The following is a 20,140-nucleotide window of genomic DNA, read 5'->3' on the forward strand; positions in this document are numbered from 1 at the left end:
ATATTTATCTATTTATTTTAGATATTTTTATTAACGACTTATCAACATTTATATTTTATATAATTAAAATATGTTTGCTATTTTTTAATTAATCTCATAAATATTTATATATACATCAATTGTATATAGAAATATTTCTATGTCATAAATATTAGTAAATTACATTGTAATGTTTGAATATTTTTAATAGATATATAAAAGATTTTAATTAAACTGAAAAATTAAAGTCTGATAGATCAAGAAAGAGTATTATTTATTATACTCACAGAAATCTATATTTTTATAATTACTTACAAAATATTAAGAAAAAAATCATTTTTTATACGTACAATATTTTAATGCTCTGAAAAATAAATATTGTAATACCAAAGAATAGCGGCAAACAAGGTAAACTTTTTCCCATATACACTTAAGTTCTAATTCAAAAGGAGTGCGTCGTTTCTTTTTGGACAAGCTATTCTTTCATAAACTTATTCCAATATTCTTTAATCGAAACCAGTTTTTTCTCGAGAATAATGGAAAATTTTTTGTGCAAATAATGGCTACGATCAATATTGCGATATATATATATATATATATATATATATATATATATATATATATATAAGTAAAGAAATTTTGTAGCAAAGATATATATACATATATGTACATCGAACATTTGAGTTATAATAAGTCTATTAAAATTTCATATTTTGGAAACAAGAATTTGGCACAAAGAATAAGTAAGAGTGAGATGTTTTCAAAAGTTTGCCTTATACTTACAACTTTATTGTAAGAATCCCCATTTTTTGTACACTCTTCAGACTTCGATGAGAAGGTGCTTGTGGACATAATAATTTCATGTTCGCGTTTCAAGATGTAGTCTCAGCAGGCTTTATAAATTTTCACATGACATTCTGGAAAATTGACAGCAGTGAGTTACATCATTGTTATTGCAAACGATCAGAACTTGCGCAACAGCAATACAAAAACTTTTGTAATCATCTTGTGTAAGTATTTATATGCATTTCTTTTAGAAATTTCTTTTTTGCAAGATATATCTCTTCTTGTCCGTCTATAGTTCTTACTAATGGATTTTGCGCTAAATTGGAGTTAAGAGCAATAATGAAACAATAGAAAATAAAGATTATTGTAATAAAATTATTTAATAATACGTGGAAATAATTATTTTGCATAATTTTTCTTTTTTTTGCAATTTTTTTGCGATTCTCATGAAAATATATAATTTAATAAATAATTAATACATAAAATAAATAATTTAATACAAAGTAACTTTGCATTACTTAAAAAATTTTCAATTTTTGCTGCAAGAGAGAGAAAAATTGTCCGCAATATATTTTTATAAAATCAACATCTAATCTAGAAAATCGTTTTCATTACGTTTCTTTATGATTTACATTACATTTCAAATTTCTGTAATTTTATTTGCTTCAATTGTTTCGCGTCATTTATACTACGTATACGATTTAGATTTATAACGTCTTATAATGTTCACACACTCATTTTCTGTCTTTATGTTATTACTATTATTATTGCTTCTATATCGCCAAAGCACATAGAGAAAACTAATCCGAGAGAACACAAATGAAAGCAAAAGGCAACATAAACGTCACATGAACAATATATTCCGACATTATTAAGGACAAAGGTGAGGCTCATCTATAAATTGCCTACGTAAACGAAAATAGAGAACATGCTAAATTATATATATACATAAATATATGTATATATAAATTCAGGGAGTGTATGAAGCAATATACATCTAATCTAAATATCAATTAGTAGCTAATGAAACGAGAATATTATGATTACGAATATATTATGGTTGGAAGAAAAATTACAAAGCTTATCCTGATAGTGAAGCAAAAATATTGTGCTAAAATAAATTTACAAAACATGGATGGTTGAAACAGCGAGAATAGTCGAGGTAAAAGGATACAAAGACCAACGATAATGAGTTTGTTTTCATCAAGCAATGTCGCTTATGTTTGTTTTCGTCTATGTTTCGGTATTCTTGGATAAGCAATGTGCACCACCGACGATAGGCAGGGGTGGCACGGACGAGGGGTGAGCGACGTTAGGCAGCATCGTCGCGATCACGACGCGGCACATCGTCATTTAAGCGCGAGACTCCGTCGGATAAGCGTCGGGGCGCGCGTTTTGTACGTGCGACGAAACACGTGCGGCGTTATAACTTCCACTTGATCGAACGAAATTTCGCGTGGCGATTTCAAAATCTCTAGATTGACGAGATGAATTTAGCGTGCTGTGATTAGCGTTACAGCGACAATTTCCGGAGGATATCCGATACGTTTTTCATGAACGTGATATGGAAACTAAACGCGTGAAAAGTTACATCCGGTATAGATTTGTGAATTGTGGTGTTTCTTTTTTTTTTTTATATCCGCTGCTGCAGTATCTTGCGGATTTTTATGACGTAGTTCCTGGAGTGGTTTATGATTGGTGGTTGAACTTTTAAATCTGGATACACATGTCATCGGTGATTGAATGGAAAGGTGCGCGTATTTAGCAGACTTGATGTAATTGAAACATAATGTAGCAGATTAAAATTGAAATTAAATATCATTCTTTTTTATGTTAAAGTAAAATTAATGAAAAATTATATTAAATTTTATCGATCTTTTAGTTTTTAATTATTTACGTTAAAAAATATATCTATTGGCAACTTAATAGTACTTTTAATAACTTTTAATAAGATTTCATTGTTTTATTATATTGTAATGTGTGTATATGTGTATATATATATATATATATATATATATATATATATATATATATATATATATATAGAGAGAGAGAGAGAGAGAGAAAGAAAAAAGTTATGAAATCGTTTTGGACAAGTACAATAAAATAAACGTTAAAAACTCTACGTTAAAATAATGAGTAATTTAATATAAAATAAAAATAATTTTAATACAATATAACATTTTAAAAGCATTAAATTAATTAATATAAAAAATTAATATAAATATAATAATGTAAGATATTAACATTTGATTCGTATGTGTAACGAGTATATTTCATGATGTTACTTATTTAGAAAAATCGATTCTTAAGTGATCAAAGAATTGAGCTTTGCACACGATGATTTCAGGACGGACGTCGTTATTCACGTCCAATGGAATTGCATTCGAGTTCTTTTCTGATCGATTTTACAGACAGAATATTCTTAAATTGTTTAGTACGGCTTGTTTCTTTTCACGTTACCGTAGAAAAATATTACATTCATCGTCGATCAATATTATTCGCATCCTGATTGGGTGATTAATTAAAATAGAGACAAGGACATTTCGCGAATCATTATATGTGAGTTCCGCAAGAGATAAATATAGTTAGTAATATAGACGTAATTAGGCCTTATACATTAATAAAGTTACATTAACCGAATAGGTTCTTATTGAGAAGACTAATCAATTTTAATTTCTTATTTTGAAAACATGGAAGAGAGAAAAAAAAATATTTTTATTAATTAACATTAATCAATGATAATTGGAATATAATAATAATAATAATATATAAATATATAAGTGTAAAATATAATTTGTTATAATAAAGTAATAAATTTTTATAATTTTAGATTTGGAGTAAAAAAATAAGAGAAGCATGTTGCAAGCGCTTAGTTAATTATATATTTATATTTTGATAAAATGTTATATGCAATACTTGTCAGAAATTATTAATTGAATTGAAAAGTGAATGTTATGCATATTAAAAAATTAAAATATTAACATTACGTAAAAGATACCAAGAATTTAAAAGTTGTAGAAAAATTTATAACATTTTTATAATGATTATAGGATTATAGGATTGCAAAAAACAATATAAAAAAGTTAAAAATATATATATATATAAAATTAAATTTAACTATTAATTTATTTATTATTTTTTATTTTTAATTGGTTAAGACAAGTAAAGCGCATTTTTCGTATTTGTCGTATTACGTACTTATTGATTTCTTCTTATTATCAAATATCAGTTCTAAAAAAACACTATGTACATAATAAAAACAAGCGTAAGAATATGGTAACTAATACCTTTTTGTGAGAAAGTACGGCTTACACTATGTATAAACAAAATATTTTGTCAACGATATAAAGAAGTTAAAATATTATATATAAGAATATTCTTCTTACAACGCGCTGGCGGAGAATTCTTGTGTAAGTTGAAAAAACTTTTTACAAAATTTTCATCACGCTACGAGGTTATGCATAAAGAATATAAAAAATGAGTTAAGTATAGCTTCTGTTAAATGTTTCAATTTTCTCGAGAGCCGTAGCAGAAAATTTTACACATCTGTAAAGCGCATCGTTTGGCTAGATGTCATCATCGCAATGATGATTCTATGCAAATAGCATTATTCCCAACCCTTAACTCTTTGAAAATAATTTACTTCGAAATTATTACCAAATACTATTAAGTATTATTAAATACTTATCAATTACTACTATAAATGTATATATATAATTGTATAAATTTAAATTAATTAATTAATCTAAATTAAATTAAATTAAATTAAAGTTATGAGTATAGTATTGGACGATCTATCTTTTTCAGTATTTTCTAAAATATATATTTATAGTTGATAAATTACAGTCATTCCTCCTTTTGTTATAGATAAGATTATAAGAGACATAATAAAACCCGTGTAAATTTTAATGTTTTGCAAGCTTGATTATTGTAATTAGAACTTTATAACATCTTCTGCAAAAAATGTCTCCTAATATAATTGAAATTCAAAGAATGTCCTGAATTACATCATTTAATTAATTTATTTATCATTAAGCTGCCTAGAAGCAGATCTGTCTTTTGCCATTCTTTGATAATACATGACAACTTTACACGCAACATGATCTTCGGCACGCTCTGAATTTCAACAAGATTAAATATCATATTTTTTGCTACACGTTACACATAATCGTAACATTTGCGGGTAAAAAACTTTTGTCTTTGGTTATCTTTTTTTCATCTAAAGATAATTTTGTGATCGATAATGTTCATCAGCGTAACTAGCCACTATCAACGAATGTCGCAATCAATATCCTCTGTTTTCAAGGCATATTATAAAATATTATTTTTTTATATAAAATATTATTTTTTCTTGTATCTATTATTTTCTCATATTTTGACATATTGTTATATTTCAATATTGAATCAGAGTTGCTATTAGACAATGCTAAGTTAACCACTATTTTAGTTAGATGTAAAATAAATTTGTACTTTGATTGCACGCTTTCTACAACAAAGTTTAGAATGAATTATTATTTAACTCACCTTAACTTTAAAATATTATAATTAACAAGATAACTTCTATAATATAGAAAGTAAATATAAATATTTAAAAATATGTGATATAAATACAGATACAAATCTATATTCTATAAAACAGTTTTTATAAAATTATGAAAAAAGTATACTAACATTAAGTGAAGAAACTGACAATAAGAGCCAAAGCGGTTGATGCGCAACTTTTGAATATCAACTTTTTATTATTAATTATAATAATATATATTAAAAAAGTACGTTTTGGCCATCTTTTGGTTTATCTCCATAGAATATAAAAATTAAATTTGTATTTAGAATTAAATACACGCAATATTAAGCGAAAAATTCAACAAATTTCTGAATGCAATACCCCATGTTTGCGAGTACATCCTCTCGTTCTAAAAGCTGTTTTAAACGTTTTGGAGTGTCATGACTTCATACTCATACGGGATAAATTTTGATATATGTATACATGTAATTTGTTCATCTCTTAAATAGAAGATAGAGATATATAAAGTTGTTACAATTAAAAAGCAAATTCAAGTCGATAATCAAAGAGAACGTCTTGCCAAAATCCGCGTAGAATTTGTATAAATTAGTCGGCAACATCATGTGTATCTGTTGGTGATTTAAAATGCAATGATGACAAGTCGATAAATTTGTCCTCGAGTGCTTGGTTATAAAAACAAATACAGGTTAAAAACAAACATTTGTAGTTGTTTTCCCTATCCGGCGCTCGAGGGCAAGTTTATCGACTTGTCATCATTACATTTTAAATCACTGACATATATACATGTTACAAAAACGTTCTGACGTTGGCAAGTAATTTCAGACAAATTTTACGCGGATTTTAGTGAGTCATTCCCTTCGATTATTGACTTAAATTTGATTTTGGATTGTAACAACTTTATATATTTTTATCTTTTATTTAGAGATGCATGAATTATAAATGTATATCGAAGTTTATTATATATGGATGCCGTATGAAATCGCAACATTCCAAAACTTTTAAAACTAGAGAATCGTTAAAAATACATCCGGATACTGCATTCAGAAACTTGTTGAATGTCTGCTTAATATTGCGCATGTTTTCTAAATACAAATTTAATTTTTATATACTATGTTAAGGATGGACCAAAAGACGGTCTGATACGTACATTTTTAATGCACACGTATCACTGAAATTTAATAATAAAAAGTTGTGCATTAATAATCGTATTTTGATTCTTATTTGCCAGCTTCCCAACCTTGCGAATCCAATAATTCTGATTTTAATGGAACTTTACAGATATGTAAAAGGAAGGAGGGGGAGAGTTCAGTAGAGAATTTAAAAATTTTCAGTTCCAAAAACGATTTTAAGTAAAAGCACATTAATAAAAATTTAAAAAAATTTTTCAGAAATCTTTTAAAAAATAATACGATTAAATAGAACTGTTTCCATAAAATTTTTGCATAAAACATTTTTTGATATCTCAAATAGTTTTCGAGAGTAACGACATATCGAGAAAAGGAAAAAGCTGTTCTACATATGAGGGATATTTTCATTTTTTAGAAGCGTTTTTGAGCCGCAAATTAAAATTTCTAAATTCATGTATTGACTCCTTTAGGTTTGCGAGATTTTTTTTATTAGCACTCTGAGCTGTATTGCTGTTATTATTATAAAAGTATATTGTTTCAATTTTGCTATTATATTATAATTATATGTATATTGCACAATTTTTTTAAAAGATAAAAATATTAGAATTTAAATCTAAAAAAATAATAACAAATTTAATTGTCAAATTTCAGTATTTTTAAAATTAATCTCTTTAACAAACATTGTCTATACATTGTTTATTGTACGTAAGATAAAATTAATTATTATATATTAATTATTACATATTATTTTCTTATTTTGTATTATTTATTATAATTAAAACATTTTATGAAAAATAGATGATTTGAATCAATATATTTATTCATTTTTATATGTTAATTAATTAATTAAGGATGTTCTGGATGTATAATAGTAGCAAAAAATTGTCAAAATTAAAATGAAAACATGTTTTTTACTTTTATACCGTTTGAAAAATTAAAAAAATAAATTCAGGTTATGAAAAAAATTAAAGTATCGCAAAATAATATGGATTTTGACGTCTTCGTAAAAGATAATAGTTTTAATTAATATTTTTCCTAATTTTTATGACAAAAACTTTTGATTGTGAATATCCTCTGAAATCAACTGCAAAAAACAATGAAAAACGATTAATTTGCAGAAAGAGAAAAAGAGACAGATAATATTTTTCTACAATTTTTAGTAAATAACTTTTAAACGAATTAGTGGATCTAATTCAAGTTTTGCACAAATATTTATTAGAATTTCCTTAATATATAAGAAAATTTTTATTTCATTGGTAATATTTTTTCTTTGTCAAATTTGTCAATAAGTGCTGCAATAGGCGATTTTCCATAAGAATCAACAGTAATTTTAAATTTAAATAACTTCCAAACCGTTAAGAGAATTGTGCTTAGTTTTTGCAGAAATATTCAGAAGAAATAGTAGAACAATCTATGAAATTTTAATGCTTTTGTTATTTTAATATATGTCACATACATCCTTAAAGCTTTTTATATATTCTCTTTATTGTCAAAAATAATTGAATTAAATTACTAGATTCTTAGCATATATATTATTTGTCTTTCTCCCTTTTTCTCTCTTTTTTCTGGCATGTAATATCATATGTATTTAAATAATTAAATAAATTAGCATGTTTTTATTAACCTCAATTTTCTGTTGTGTCTCAAGAGAAATTAAAGTATAATTAAAGAACTTTGCAAAGGACGTTCAATAATTTTCGGATCATAATCATTATTAAATGAAAAATTTACTTTAAGCATTGTTTTATACAGGGTTGCCATTAGCTGTAGGCTCTTTCTCTATAAGTATCATTGCATATATTTTTTTAATATGTCAAAAATATGTATGCAACGACATTTACAGAACCTACAGCTATTGATCGCCAGAATAACAATTTTAGTATTTAACTAACACATATATAAATTTGATGAATTTTCTAGATCATGCTAAAGAGAAAAAACTATGTCGATAAATCAATGGAAATTTACATTTATGCATATTTAAAAAATCTTATTTTCTATATAATGGTATAATTTTATTATGCGCGAAAAGAAAAAGAAAATTTTGATAATTATGAATCAATAGGATTTTGAAAAGGCTAAAAATCATATTGTTGCAATTTTTTTTAAATTCTAAATGTTAATACACATTTTAATGTTAAAAATATAAATATATATATATATATATATATATATATATATATATATACATATGTACATATACACACATACATCATTAAATATAATATTAATTAATAAGAGTTGAAATAAAGGCTTTTTTAAATCTTATTAATGAAGTTAATTTAACTATTAAAATGTTCCATTAGCACAACGTATAAAAAGTATTTATATAAAAAATTAATTATATAAAATTTTTACATAATATATATTATATAAGTAATTATATTTTTAAAAATATTTTTGTTGCACCTGCGCAAAATGCTTTTCCATATTTGATTGATTTATTTACATTTAATTTATTTTTATTATTAAATAATATAATTTTTTCTGTAATCGTCTATATGTATGTATAATAAATTTTTAAATATAAATATCTTGAAATATTTTTGAAAGATAAAAATAAAAAAGGATAGGTTTTTATGAACACAATTAAATAAATAAACGAGTGTTTGTACCATATTTTTTTCACAATAACATTCTTTAGTGACCTCCCTTGTGATCTTCGTCATGAAGAATAAGAAATCTATGTGAAATAATTCATTGAATAACTTTAAGAGATATTTGCAACATGAATGAGCCTGATCCTTGTCTGCCTCTTCTTCTGCCGCCGAGGTATCGACTTCGCGATCTTATTTTGGGCGATTATGCTTTCAACGATGATGGCGAACGGTGAGTAAGGTTTATACTTTACGTAGTTTACATAATTTATAAATTCTCCAAAAAAATCGTTTTTTGACTGGACTCATTTTTGTCAAACATTGAACATAAATTTATATATTTATGACGCACGACTAGGGGATAAATAAATTCTATGATAAATTCTATTATTGTTATATCGTTTTTTGTATAAAATATTTTACATTAAGTGTATAAGTTAAGAGGCACAGTTAAATTTTTATTGATGCACTTTACTTAAAGCGAAATGCAACACATTTAATTATTAAACTTTCTGATTTTTTACATCAAAAATTTATAGATAATGAATTTGGTACAGTATTTTTTTTAATTGCAAACAAAGTTTTTTTTATTGTCAAATTTTTACAGCAAACATAATTTTAAAATGTTGGCGCAATGTTAGCTTGAAAATTAAATGATGAACTGGGTTCTTCAAATGGAATTTAAAATTGTGGGATAAAGAAAGAAGCAAAGGGATCAAAATTGATGACACAAACAAGTAATTAAAAGAACACTCTTCTCTGCTGAACTAACAATGCACATTATAAATTAGAGCGTAAAGTATTTTAAAGAATTTAAGACGTGTTAAATTTTATAAATTTAATTTTTATTTTTTATAATAAAGTTTGCAGTAATTTGCTCCAGATATAGGAATTAAAAATTCCATGAGATAGAATAAAGAAATATTTTTTAAAATAATTATTTTTATAAATTTTTGGCATACTTTCTCTTTTAATTTTATTACTTCATGTATAAAATATTTATATGTAAAATATTTAGAATATATTTTATGCGTTAATTGAGAAAGAGATATATGTTTCTTTTTCTCGACAAAATAGCAAAAGATTTATTTATTTTATGATGATAAGTATTTATTTTCCTGCCAATACTTTCGTTTGTAGATATAGACTGCCACAATATTAACATTTCTAATAAAAACTTAAATTTACAATCTTTAATTAGTAAAAGCTTAAGCTATATTTAGTTTAAAAAACGTAGACAACATAAAAATTATATATTTAAAGTTTAATAAAAAATTTCTGGTGGCATTGTTCATGATACATATATATGTGGCAAGGATATTTATACGGTAATAAAAATAAAGAATAAAAAATATAGCGTTAGATGATTTTTGTAAAATGAATGGTGAATGTGGTTTATTCGATCAGCGTTTCTGGGTTCATTGAATTTTTGCATAAATTTTGCATTTTATTTAAATACAATATATGAATTACATATTTGATGAAAAGATCATAGTATGAATATTTTCTAAGAGCGAAAGCTTTGACTTTAATATTTTTCTAAAATCGCTGTTATATATTCGATCTTTTGAAATATAAAGTTATAGTAATGCAGTTACAGTTGTGGAATTTCAATGAAGCATTATATATGAGAAAATCATTATAGCAGTATTTAAATAATGTTGAAATACCTCAGTATTTGAAAATTTTCCACAATTGTTCTACACAACTTTTTTATGCGAATATACTTTGATTGCCCATCGATAAATGTTTTATTTTCTACTTTTTTTTTTAACCTGCCTCTTGATACAATAACTATGTTAATGATTTATTTATAAGCCAAATAAAGCCATTGTAAAGAAAATCAATACAGAAAAGAAATACCTGACGAATCGTAGTATGTATGTCTTCTATTCAGCTAATATATAATATTGAGAGCATTTTTATAGCAAATGTGAAATGTAATTTATCGCACTGTTTTAAAATTGTCCTAAATTATTCTAAAATCATTGTGCATTATGTTAATCAAGGATTTTTTAATAATTTATTTTGATAACTTTTAAAAAATGTTAGGAAGAAAGAAAGAGGAATAGAGAAAAAAGAGAGCGAAGACACATATTTTAAAGTTATATTCTTCACAAATTTTTAATTTTTAATATTTATGAGATCTGAAAATAATCTATAGAGATAATTCATGCTCTGTTGCCCGTCTTTAATAGTTCAAAGAGGGAAAAACTTGCTATTTATTTTGAAAAGCCAAGTAATGTACAATGGTTGCTTATGATATAATTTTGTTATAATTATGTCATATAAATATTAATTGTTTACTTATATCATAAAAATTATATTATAAAATTATACAGTTATAAATTTTTATTTTATTATATATATATATATATATATATATATATATATATATATTATTAATTTTATCATTAATCATATCATATATTATTAATTTTATAATTAATCATATCAATTTAGCATTAATCTTCACTCAGAATTGCAAATAAGATAGAATTTTGTTGTTAAATTTTAGTTTTTCCATTAAATGTTGTTTAAATAATTTAATTTTAGAACTGTTTGTCTCTCTCTGTAATTTTAAAGTTGATATAGACTTTTAAAGTCATAATATCTAATATGTATATACTATATATATATATATATATATATATATATATATATATATATATATACATATTAGATATTATGACTTTAAAAGTTTATATCAGCTTTAAAATTTTAGAGAAGAGACAAACAGTTCTAAAATTAAATTATTTAAACAACATTTAATGGAAAAACTAAAATTTAACAACAAAATTCTGTTATCTTATTTGCAATTTTGAGTGAAGATTAATGCGTCAAAACTCTTTAATCTTCATTACTTGTTAATCAAACATAATAAGCTGTTTGTATACAGATTCTATTACGTTTCTCTGAGTTGAATTTGTTTTTGAGAGAGAAAATTTGTGATTCCCAAAAGGATCTTAAGAAAAAGGTGCAAGAAAAAAAGATTCCGTATCGTCGCTTTAATCAAGTAAACTTTTTATTGATCTTTGTTTATAAAAAGTACAAAAACTTTCAGAAAGCTTTAAACTTTTTATTGAGATAATACAGATTATTTGTACCAATTATTTTAACTTATAATTAAAATAATTAGGAAACATTTATTAGAGAGCATGCATAAGTATTAAGATATTTGAAGGTCTTTACATTTTATCAAATTTTATGAAAAATTATGAATGTAAGTTTATTAAAGTTATTATACTATTATCTATAGAACAACATGAATATTTGTCACTGATTATTTTTGATATAAAATCAATTAATTTATCCTAACTATATTCGATTTAGTGTAAATTTATTATATTAATTATATTTGATATATTTAGTGTAAATTTTATTATGAAAAATAATTAAATTTTTATTATTTAAATAAAAATAATATTTATTTATAAGTGAGTATAAATTTTTGTTATGTTTATTATTAAACATATCTATCTCAATTCAATTGCCATTTGATTTATATATGAAAAGATGAAACCGTTGACATTAAAAAATTTAATTTCAAGATAAAATAGTTTTTAGCCAATTTATTTATCAATTTTAATTTTGCAAACTCTGATTATTTATTGTTTACTTTTTAAAAAAATATATGATTTTAGTATATAAGTTTTTCATTATTGACTTAAAATTCTGATTTAAAGTAAATAAACTAATCTAAAAATAAATGTAATATCTGATCTGAAATTAATTTTATTAAATCCACTTGTTCTGCTAATTATATTTCAATTAATATTAATATTTAATATTAAATGTTCTCATTGTCAAGCGAGAGGTATTATTAAATTGATGAACTGGATGGTACAATGTCGATGAAATAAAAGCGCATTTGTTTATCGCGCGAATCAATACCATATTCGTAAAGTCAACAGATAGTTATTATACCGTGTGGATGTTTAACACGAACTATCGTATTGAAAAAAGATTTGTAACTGCGGATATGCGAAGACACGTGGTTTATACAATGGATCGAGTGTTATAGTGTATAACCGCTCATGTAAATCTTTCAACGCGCTTCTTTTACAAAACTAGAATGTACAAGGTGAATAATCAATATCTAAAATTAGTTTGTTGTAGTCTAATAATGAGGGAAGAAACGTTGACCTTTTCTAAAGAAGCAATTCATAAGACTTTATACTCTCTGTAAAATCAATAGAATTGCAAATCAACGAGAAAAGGATGCAATTATTATTAAATATAAAAATATTTTTATTTGTTTTATTAATAAATAAAAAATATTTTTTATTTGTTTTTAAATTAAAGTATGTGTAAAAATTAACAATTAATATTAACAATTTTTATAAAAAAGATATTTGATAAAATATTAAAAAATTGAAATTAATTAAAATTAATTATAAGTAAAATATAACAAGTAAATAAATATTGCTTTTGTAATTAATTTTTTTACAAATATACATTATATGTTTTTTTTTTATAAATATATATTATATGGTTTTTTTTTGCTCAAATTTCTTCTTAAAACTTAAATAGTATTCATTTATTAAATCCACTCAACATTTTGTAATCTCTAAAGCTAATTATTCTTTATATTTCTCATTTACATAATTCAGTGCTACAAGCAGAATTTTAATTTTAATTAACATTAACTAAACAATTATTTAATCATTATTAATATTTTATTATCATTTTTGATGTAATGGATGATCAGTTGTATTCATCTGCAATAGATTCTTGATCTAATCATGTTTATAGGCATTTACTAATGGATCAAAGTTTAAATGTTATTGCATACATACATATATATGATGTAATTTCTTTTTTTGTTAGATACATTTTTAGACACCACGTTCCAACAGAAATACCTTGCAAGATCTCACCCGAATGATTCGACCTCCTTCCGAAAGATAGTATTTTCTCCTGTCGGAAACGCAAAAGAGCATAATATATGATAGCTTCCTCTTCTAGCTTTAGATTGAATTTATGTCGCAGTTACGATTAGAATGACGTATTTGCGATATCCAATATCGCGGTGTAGTTTGTTACGGTTTTATGTGTAATGATCCAGGATAATTGCTTTGCTGTTATCGTAATACGTTTTGTCGAGAAAAACGTTTGATTTTTATGCTATACGGTTTCATTTAATTTAAAGAGACTGGGGCATTTAAGGAAAAGAAGCTCAAACATTACTTATTGAAGTATTTTTGCTTTAAGACTATAATCCTTCAATAGATTAAATTAATATTTTAAATTAATATTTATGTTTGTTAATGCATGACGTTTATTGAACAATATTTTTTTTTTCCAAAGCCAGTTCTTAATAAAAAGTCTAACTATCCTGTTTATTAAATATATCTATATAGACTTATCTAAAATATCTCTATCTAACATATGTAATAGTTCTTATAAAGTTCCTTTAAACCTTCTTATAAAGTTTGCACAACATTTAGATAAATTTCTATTAATAACTTTTACTCGCATAATAAAATTCCCAAAAGGATTGCTTCTCTGCGGTTTATATAATATTTATGTTCCAAAATTTCAATTTCTCAAAATACGTAGGTTTTATGTTTGTTTAACCATCTCAACAGGAAGATTAAATTATTACATTTATTACCTGTTTACATATTAAAGTGTTTATTTCGCTTTTAGCGTGTAGTCAGAAAAAAGGAGTAGTGGTTTATTTTTCATATTAACACATGTTGCTTCTTCCAAGTCAAATAATTTTGGTGCCGAGGATTACGTAATATAATTTTAGCGTATTATTATATAGAAAGTGATTTTTATGTTTTAAAATCAAAGTGATTTTTATGTTTTAAAATCAAAATCTTTTATTTTATATAAAGTTATAATTGTTTAATTGCCATGCCGCAACACGAGGGTTCATCGACATAAATAAGTGTGGCTTTTTTATCGATACACTTCTGTTTTAAATATTGTCGAGTTTTCTCTCTTTTTAATAGATTTTACTGCACAAGTGTAAGTACAAGCATATTGCCTAAATGTTTAATACAATCAAATTGTTATTTAAGGGAATTTAATTTGTTCGAATAATTTTTATGTTGCTCATATGCTTATTGTTAATTTAATATTTGTATATTACATATTGATATATTACATATGTCATAGAATGTTAGGAAAAAGAATTCAGGATTTTAAGGACAGACAGTATATATAAAATGAAGGAAAGAGTCCTAATAAACATGGATCGAAACATTAATATTGTCAAGGATTATGAATAATTTTTCATTTTGTTTATACACATATAATATATGTCTATATTCATAGTTAGGTAAAATGAAAGAAAAAGAGATAAAAGTTTTTATTTCATAAAGACTTGTTTGCTGATTTTTATAGAATCAGATAGAAATTAAATAAAAAATTTAAAAAATATAGATTAAAATAAAAAATTAAATAAAAAGAAAAATTTCAAATAAAATTGTTATTCAAAGCACTATCAGAAAAAAAAAGTTGTTAAATTAAATGACAATTCTTCGGAGATTTTGTGTATATACGACTCTTATAGATACGTTTTAGCCGTAATTTTATGCTGGCGTAGGAGCCAAGCAGGCTCACTTGACACGATTAATATCGATCTAGCATTTCTATTTTTGTTGTTTCCTGCGGGCTAGATTCCCTCCTCGCGCAAGCATAGGAGTTCTCGTGCAGCTTCCGGCATTGTTATTTTCCTTTTATGTTTGACACAACGCGCTTCTCTGTGTCTTCGGAATCTTTGGCGTTTTGTTGAACATCTTTCTCTTAAAATACTTTTGTTAAAGCTTCTTTTAATACACCTCTTACTCTACCATCTTATCACAATAATATTTCGTTGCTTGATTGAAACGTTCAGATTATAAATACAATATAACAATGTTGTACAATATCCATTGGATTAAAACCACTTGAAGTATTGGATAAATAAGTGAAGAGAGTTACATAACTTCTAAGTTTGTTATTACGGCCTGTACTTTTCCTCTGATACTTCTCTTCGAGATTATTTTACTCGCGTATACAATCATAATTCTCTCCGACGCAAGTTGGAAGGGGTTTCTAACGGATTTATTTCTCTGACAAGAGTTGAAAATTATCGCCCGTAAGCATAGTAAATAAAATATTAAAACATTATTTTAATATTGTAATATTGTCAATAATATATTTTGATTAAACAAACGCTTATTTTGTCTTAGTTTTTGTATTAACTTTTTTGATACGCAGGAAGTGTAATTATAAAATATTTATTTCATAGATATATTTATTGTAAAATATTTATTACTTTTTAATATACATTAAAGTAAAGTGTGCATCTCTTTCGTACGTAGATATTATGTTTACGTAATTAAATTTTAAAGCGGATAACGAACAATATATTTTTTATTCCGCTGTTGTTCAATGCATAGCTTGCTACAGTTTCATTAAACTGGCATTATATCGTAAGATCATAAGACATAATGAAAAAATTTCTATTAAGCAACGTGCGGTAGGCGTAAATGGGTAACCGCGTACACGCCTCACAATTAAGCGTGTTTTTGAAAGAGCATTAACGAACCCCAAACTAATTTGTGCTTCTTCACAATTTCTATAAATATCTCAAATATCTTGTATATGGTATTCAGGTTGTTATAATTCCATATTGTTATAAATAATAATAGACTTCTTTCGTAAATAATTAAGGATGTATTTCATATTATTTAGAAAAGAATGAGATGAGAAAATTGATGGTTATGGTCTAAAATATATATCGTTAGGATAAATTGGAAAAAATATATATATATATATATATATATATATATATATGCATTGTTTAAGAAAAAGATTATTAAATTAAATGATAAAAATTCAAATTTTTGAGGCAATAATTTCATTTCTTTTGCATCAAGTATTTACTATCATTTAATATTTTTTTTGTATAGATACAATAAATATATCAAACCAATTTTGTTGCTTTAACATTTAATTTTTAAGAAGAAATGCCTGTAACATCTAAAAAGTTTGTCCGTGCATTTAATCGGTTTCTTTTTTTTTAAATTCTTCCTTTCTCCTTTTTTTTCCTTAGTAATTTTAACATAAGATAAGGTAGAAACTTCGTAATAGCTGAAATTCTTTACTTTGAGAATTTGCGGTGCTATTCTGATTATATATACTCTTCAGCTGGCCTATTTGTGATGCACTCAACATGCTTCTAGAGATGAAGTGTGCTTAACATATATTCGCTCAAGTCACTTCTATATGCTCGCTAGTCGCTAAAATTGCACACGAGGAGTTATACGCTTTATAAGTCAATACGAAGGTATTGCCACCCTGTTCTTCAGCGGAAGAGGCAGACGCGTATTGTTACCTTGCTGCTTTATCGACTGTTTCGCAATTCAGCATCCGCTGGAGCTTCCACCTTTAATCTCTCCCCTGCTTGCCCTGGATGCTTCTACCGATTCCTAGATTGCGCCGCATTCCCATTTGCAAGCTTACATTTCAATAGCAGAATGTGTTACATTAATAAATTCAATATTTTTAATTTTTTATAATTAAAAAATACATTCTATAAAATCGTACAAGTCTAAATTTAATAAAAAGAAATTTCTCTAAAAGATACATAAAAATATAATATACGTGGAAATTATAATAGAGAGATTACATAAAAATTGAATAATTTTTCTTATTAGAAATTTTCTATTTGCAACTAATGTGTAATTAAAATTATATCTTTAAAATTTGTTACGTGTTTCGCAAAATTTATGAAATTTAATTGATCTGTATTCAGAATAACAGTATTGTACAAAACCGCATACTTTCACGAAACAGTTAACGAAACGGGACTCAATCCCATGGGAGAAGTTAAATTTTTCTCAGCATTTTAGGCAAATGCTTTAAGATTTATCTTTTTATTCATAGAACATCTTATTCCTTTTAGTATCCTTGAGACTCAAGGGATTTGTCAAAAAATGGATTATTCCATATAATCTTATGTAGATACTTGAAAGATCATAAGAAATTTATGACGAATTTTAAAACACACTGTTTATAGTTTATATAGAAAGTTATAAGTCTACATTTTACATTATACAGTTGAATATTTACATAGTGTCTAATATAAAGAAAGAAAAATATTTTACATTAGATGTGATTACAAATTCATGATTAAATAATTAACTTTTGTTTGATAATATTTATTTTTTAATATTTATGAAATATATATATATATATATATATATATATATATATATATATATATATATACTTATCTCGGAATTTTCTCTACGAATTTTCTCTTAAATATTATATTTATTCTATAATATTACTAATTATTTAAATTATAAGCTTTGATATTAGAATAATGCCCTCAAATTACTGCCTTTGTGTTATATTTAGACCGAGATGTTATTAATAAAATTTGCGTTTAAAGCGAATATCTCTATGAGAAAAGTAGCTTATTGCTTAGAAAGCAGATTAATCATGTATTGAATCACTTCGAGTTACTTGATATAATTAAATTTTGCATAATGCCGCTTGCGTTGTATGCAACAGAATTAGCAATAAAAAGTTGACGAAACAGTTGCGTGAGTTATTGGATTAATTAATACGAGCATATCATTTTATTTATACGTTCTATTATATTACTGTAAATAAAACGGGATTATTATAGATTTTAAGCTAAAACTGTATATTATAAAATTGTTTATTTTATTATTTGCTAGTTAGTTTTATGCTAAAAATTTTATGGAATAAATATCTCTTTTTCATATACATACATATTACATACGTATATATTTTATATATTCTAGATATAGCAATATTTGTATAAATATAACTTTTGTATAAATAGCAATTTACATGAAGCGCAATAATAATACGCTATTAAATAATAATAACTATTAAATTACATTTATAGCTAATCAGCTTTCAAAATTTTTTTCACATCATTCGGGTTATATTTTTGACGGGCAACAGCAATCTTCTTTCTCCATTTGCGCAATTGATGTAGCTTATCTGCGGATTGTCAGCAAAAATAGATGTGCAAGAGAAGAGCAATATCTTTCCTTGAAATGGTGCTGTGCATTTTGCACGTTCGTTATGCATGTTTGTATTTGTGTTATTATATATGAATGCAGCTTTACGTCATACGTAAAAGCATGTCTTCTAAATCTTCCACATTGATCGGCTGTATCAACCATTTACGTTATACTTACATGCAGACCTCTCTGCATTTTATATTTATTCTTCAGTAATTTTAATGTATAAAGTGCTCCAAATTTTTATTGCATTGTTTATAATATTTTTGTTAAAATGCATTTTTCTAAAGTATAAAAGTTCTAAAGTACGTAATTAAAATGTAAATTTTACTTAATTTTAAACAAATTTTAATATAATAAATTTATAATTGTAAAAATTAACTCCAAAATTTTATGGGGTTAAGGATTTATAGATGAATCACTATACATAGAAAACTTGGTATATACTCTATCCAACTTTGACATATCATGCGTTGTATGGCATATAAATATATAGTAAAGTAATATACAATGTCTCTTACATAAATGGTTAAGTTAGTTAATTGCTGAAAATTTAATAGATATTACTTTTGTACAATATTTATCTTTATATAAATATTTTCATAATATAATACATACAATTTAAATAACATAAATAGCATTAAATTATTATATATTATATAATTATATAATTAATATATTATGTAATTATATATTGTAAATTTATATGTAATTATACATATTTAATACTTAATATAACATATAATTACATATATAATATGTAATTATATATTATATAATTAATATATTATATAATTATATAATTATATAATTATATATGATATCTTATATTTTACATATGTTATTAAAAATTATATAATTTCTTTGATGTACGCATATAAAAAAAAACCGATTAACTTTTTAAATATTAATCTTTATTTAAAGCTAAGAATTAATAAAAAATTTTATGCAATTCATCGCAATTTAGTTACAATTTTTTTTTGCATCATATCAACGCTAATTAGTATAATATGCGCAGTAACGTTTAAGTTACGAGTATAGAGCTGCATCAAAACATTGATTGTAAGAATATAAGGATAAGATTCCATGATAGAAATGTCAGTTTGCGCACATCTTTTA

General features: G+C 24.6%; 1 protein-coding gene across 1 annotated transcript in view; it reads left to right on the forward strand.

Moving 5' to 3' along the window:
- Positions 1–2,154: 2,154 nt before the first annotated feature.
- The window catches only part of LOC126858897 (potassium channel subfamily T member 2), a 171,480-nt gene continuing 153,494 nt past the window's right edge, over positions 2,155–20,140 (forward strand). The window contains exons 1-2 of the mRNA XM_050609563.1: positions 2,155–2,516; positions 9,065–9,249. Of these exons, the coding sequence (XP_050465520.1) occupies positions 9,149–9,249 (101 nt within the window). The 5' untranslated portion in view covers positions 2,155–2,516; positions 9,065–9,148. The remainder of the gene's footprint in view (positions 2,517–9,064; positions 9,250–20,140) is intronic.

Source organism: Cataglyphis hispanica, chromosome 2 (assembly GCF_021464435.1).
Source record: "Cataglyphis hispanica isolate Lineage 1 chromosome 2, ULB_Chis1_1.0, whole genome shotgun sequence".
In the NCBI taxonomy this organism is placed as follows: domain Eukaryota; kingdom Metazoa; phylum Arthropoda; class Insecta; order Hymenoptera; family Formicidae; genus Cataglyphis; species Cataglyphis hispanica.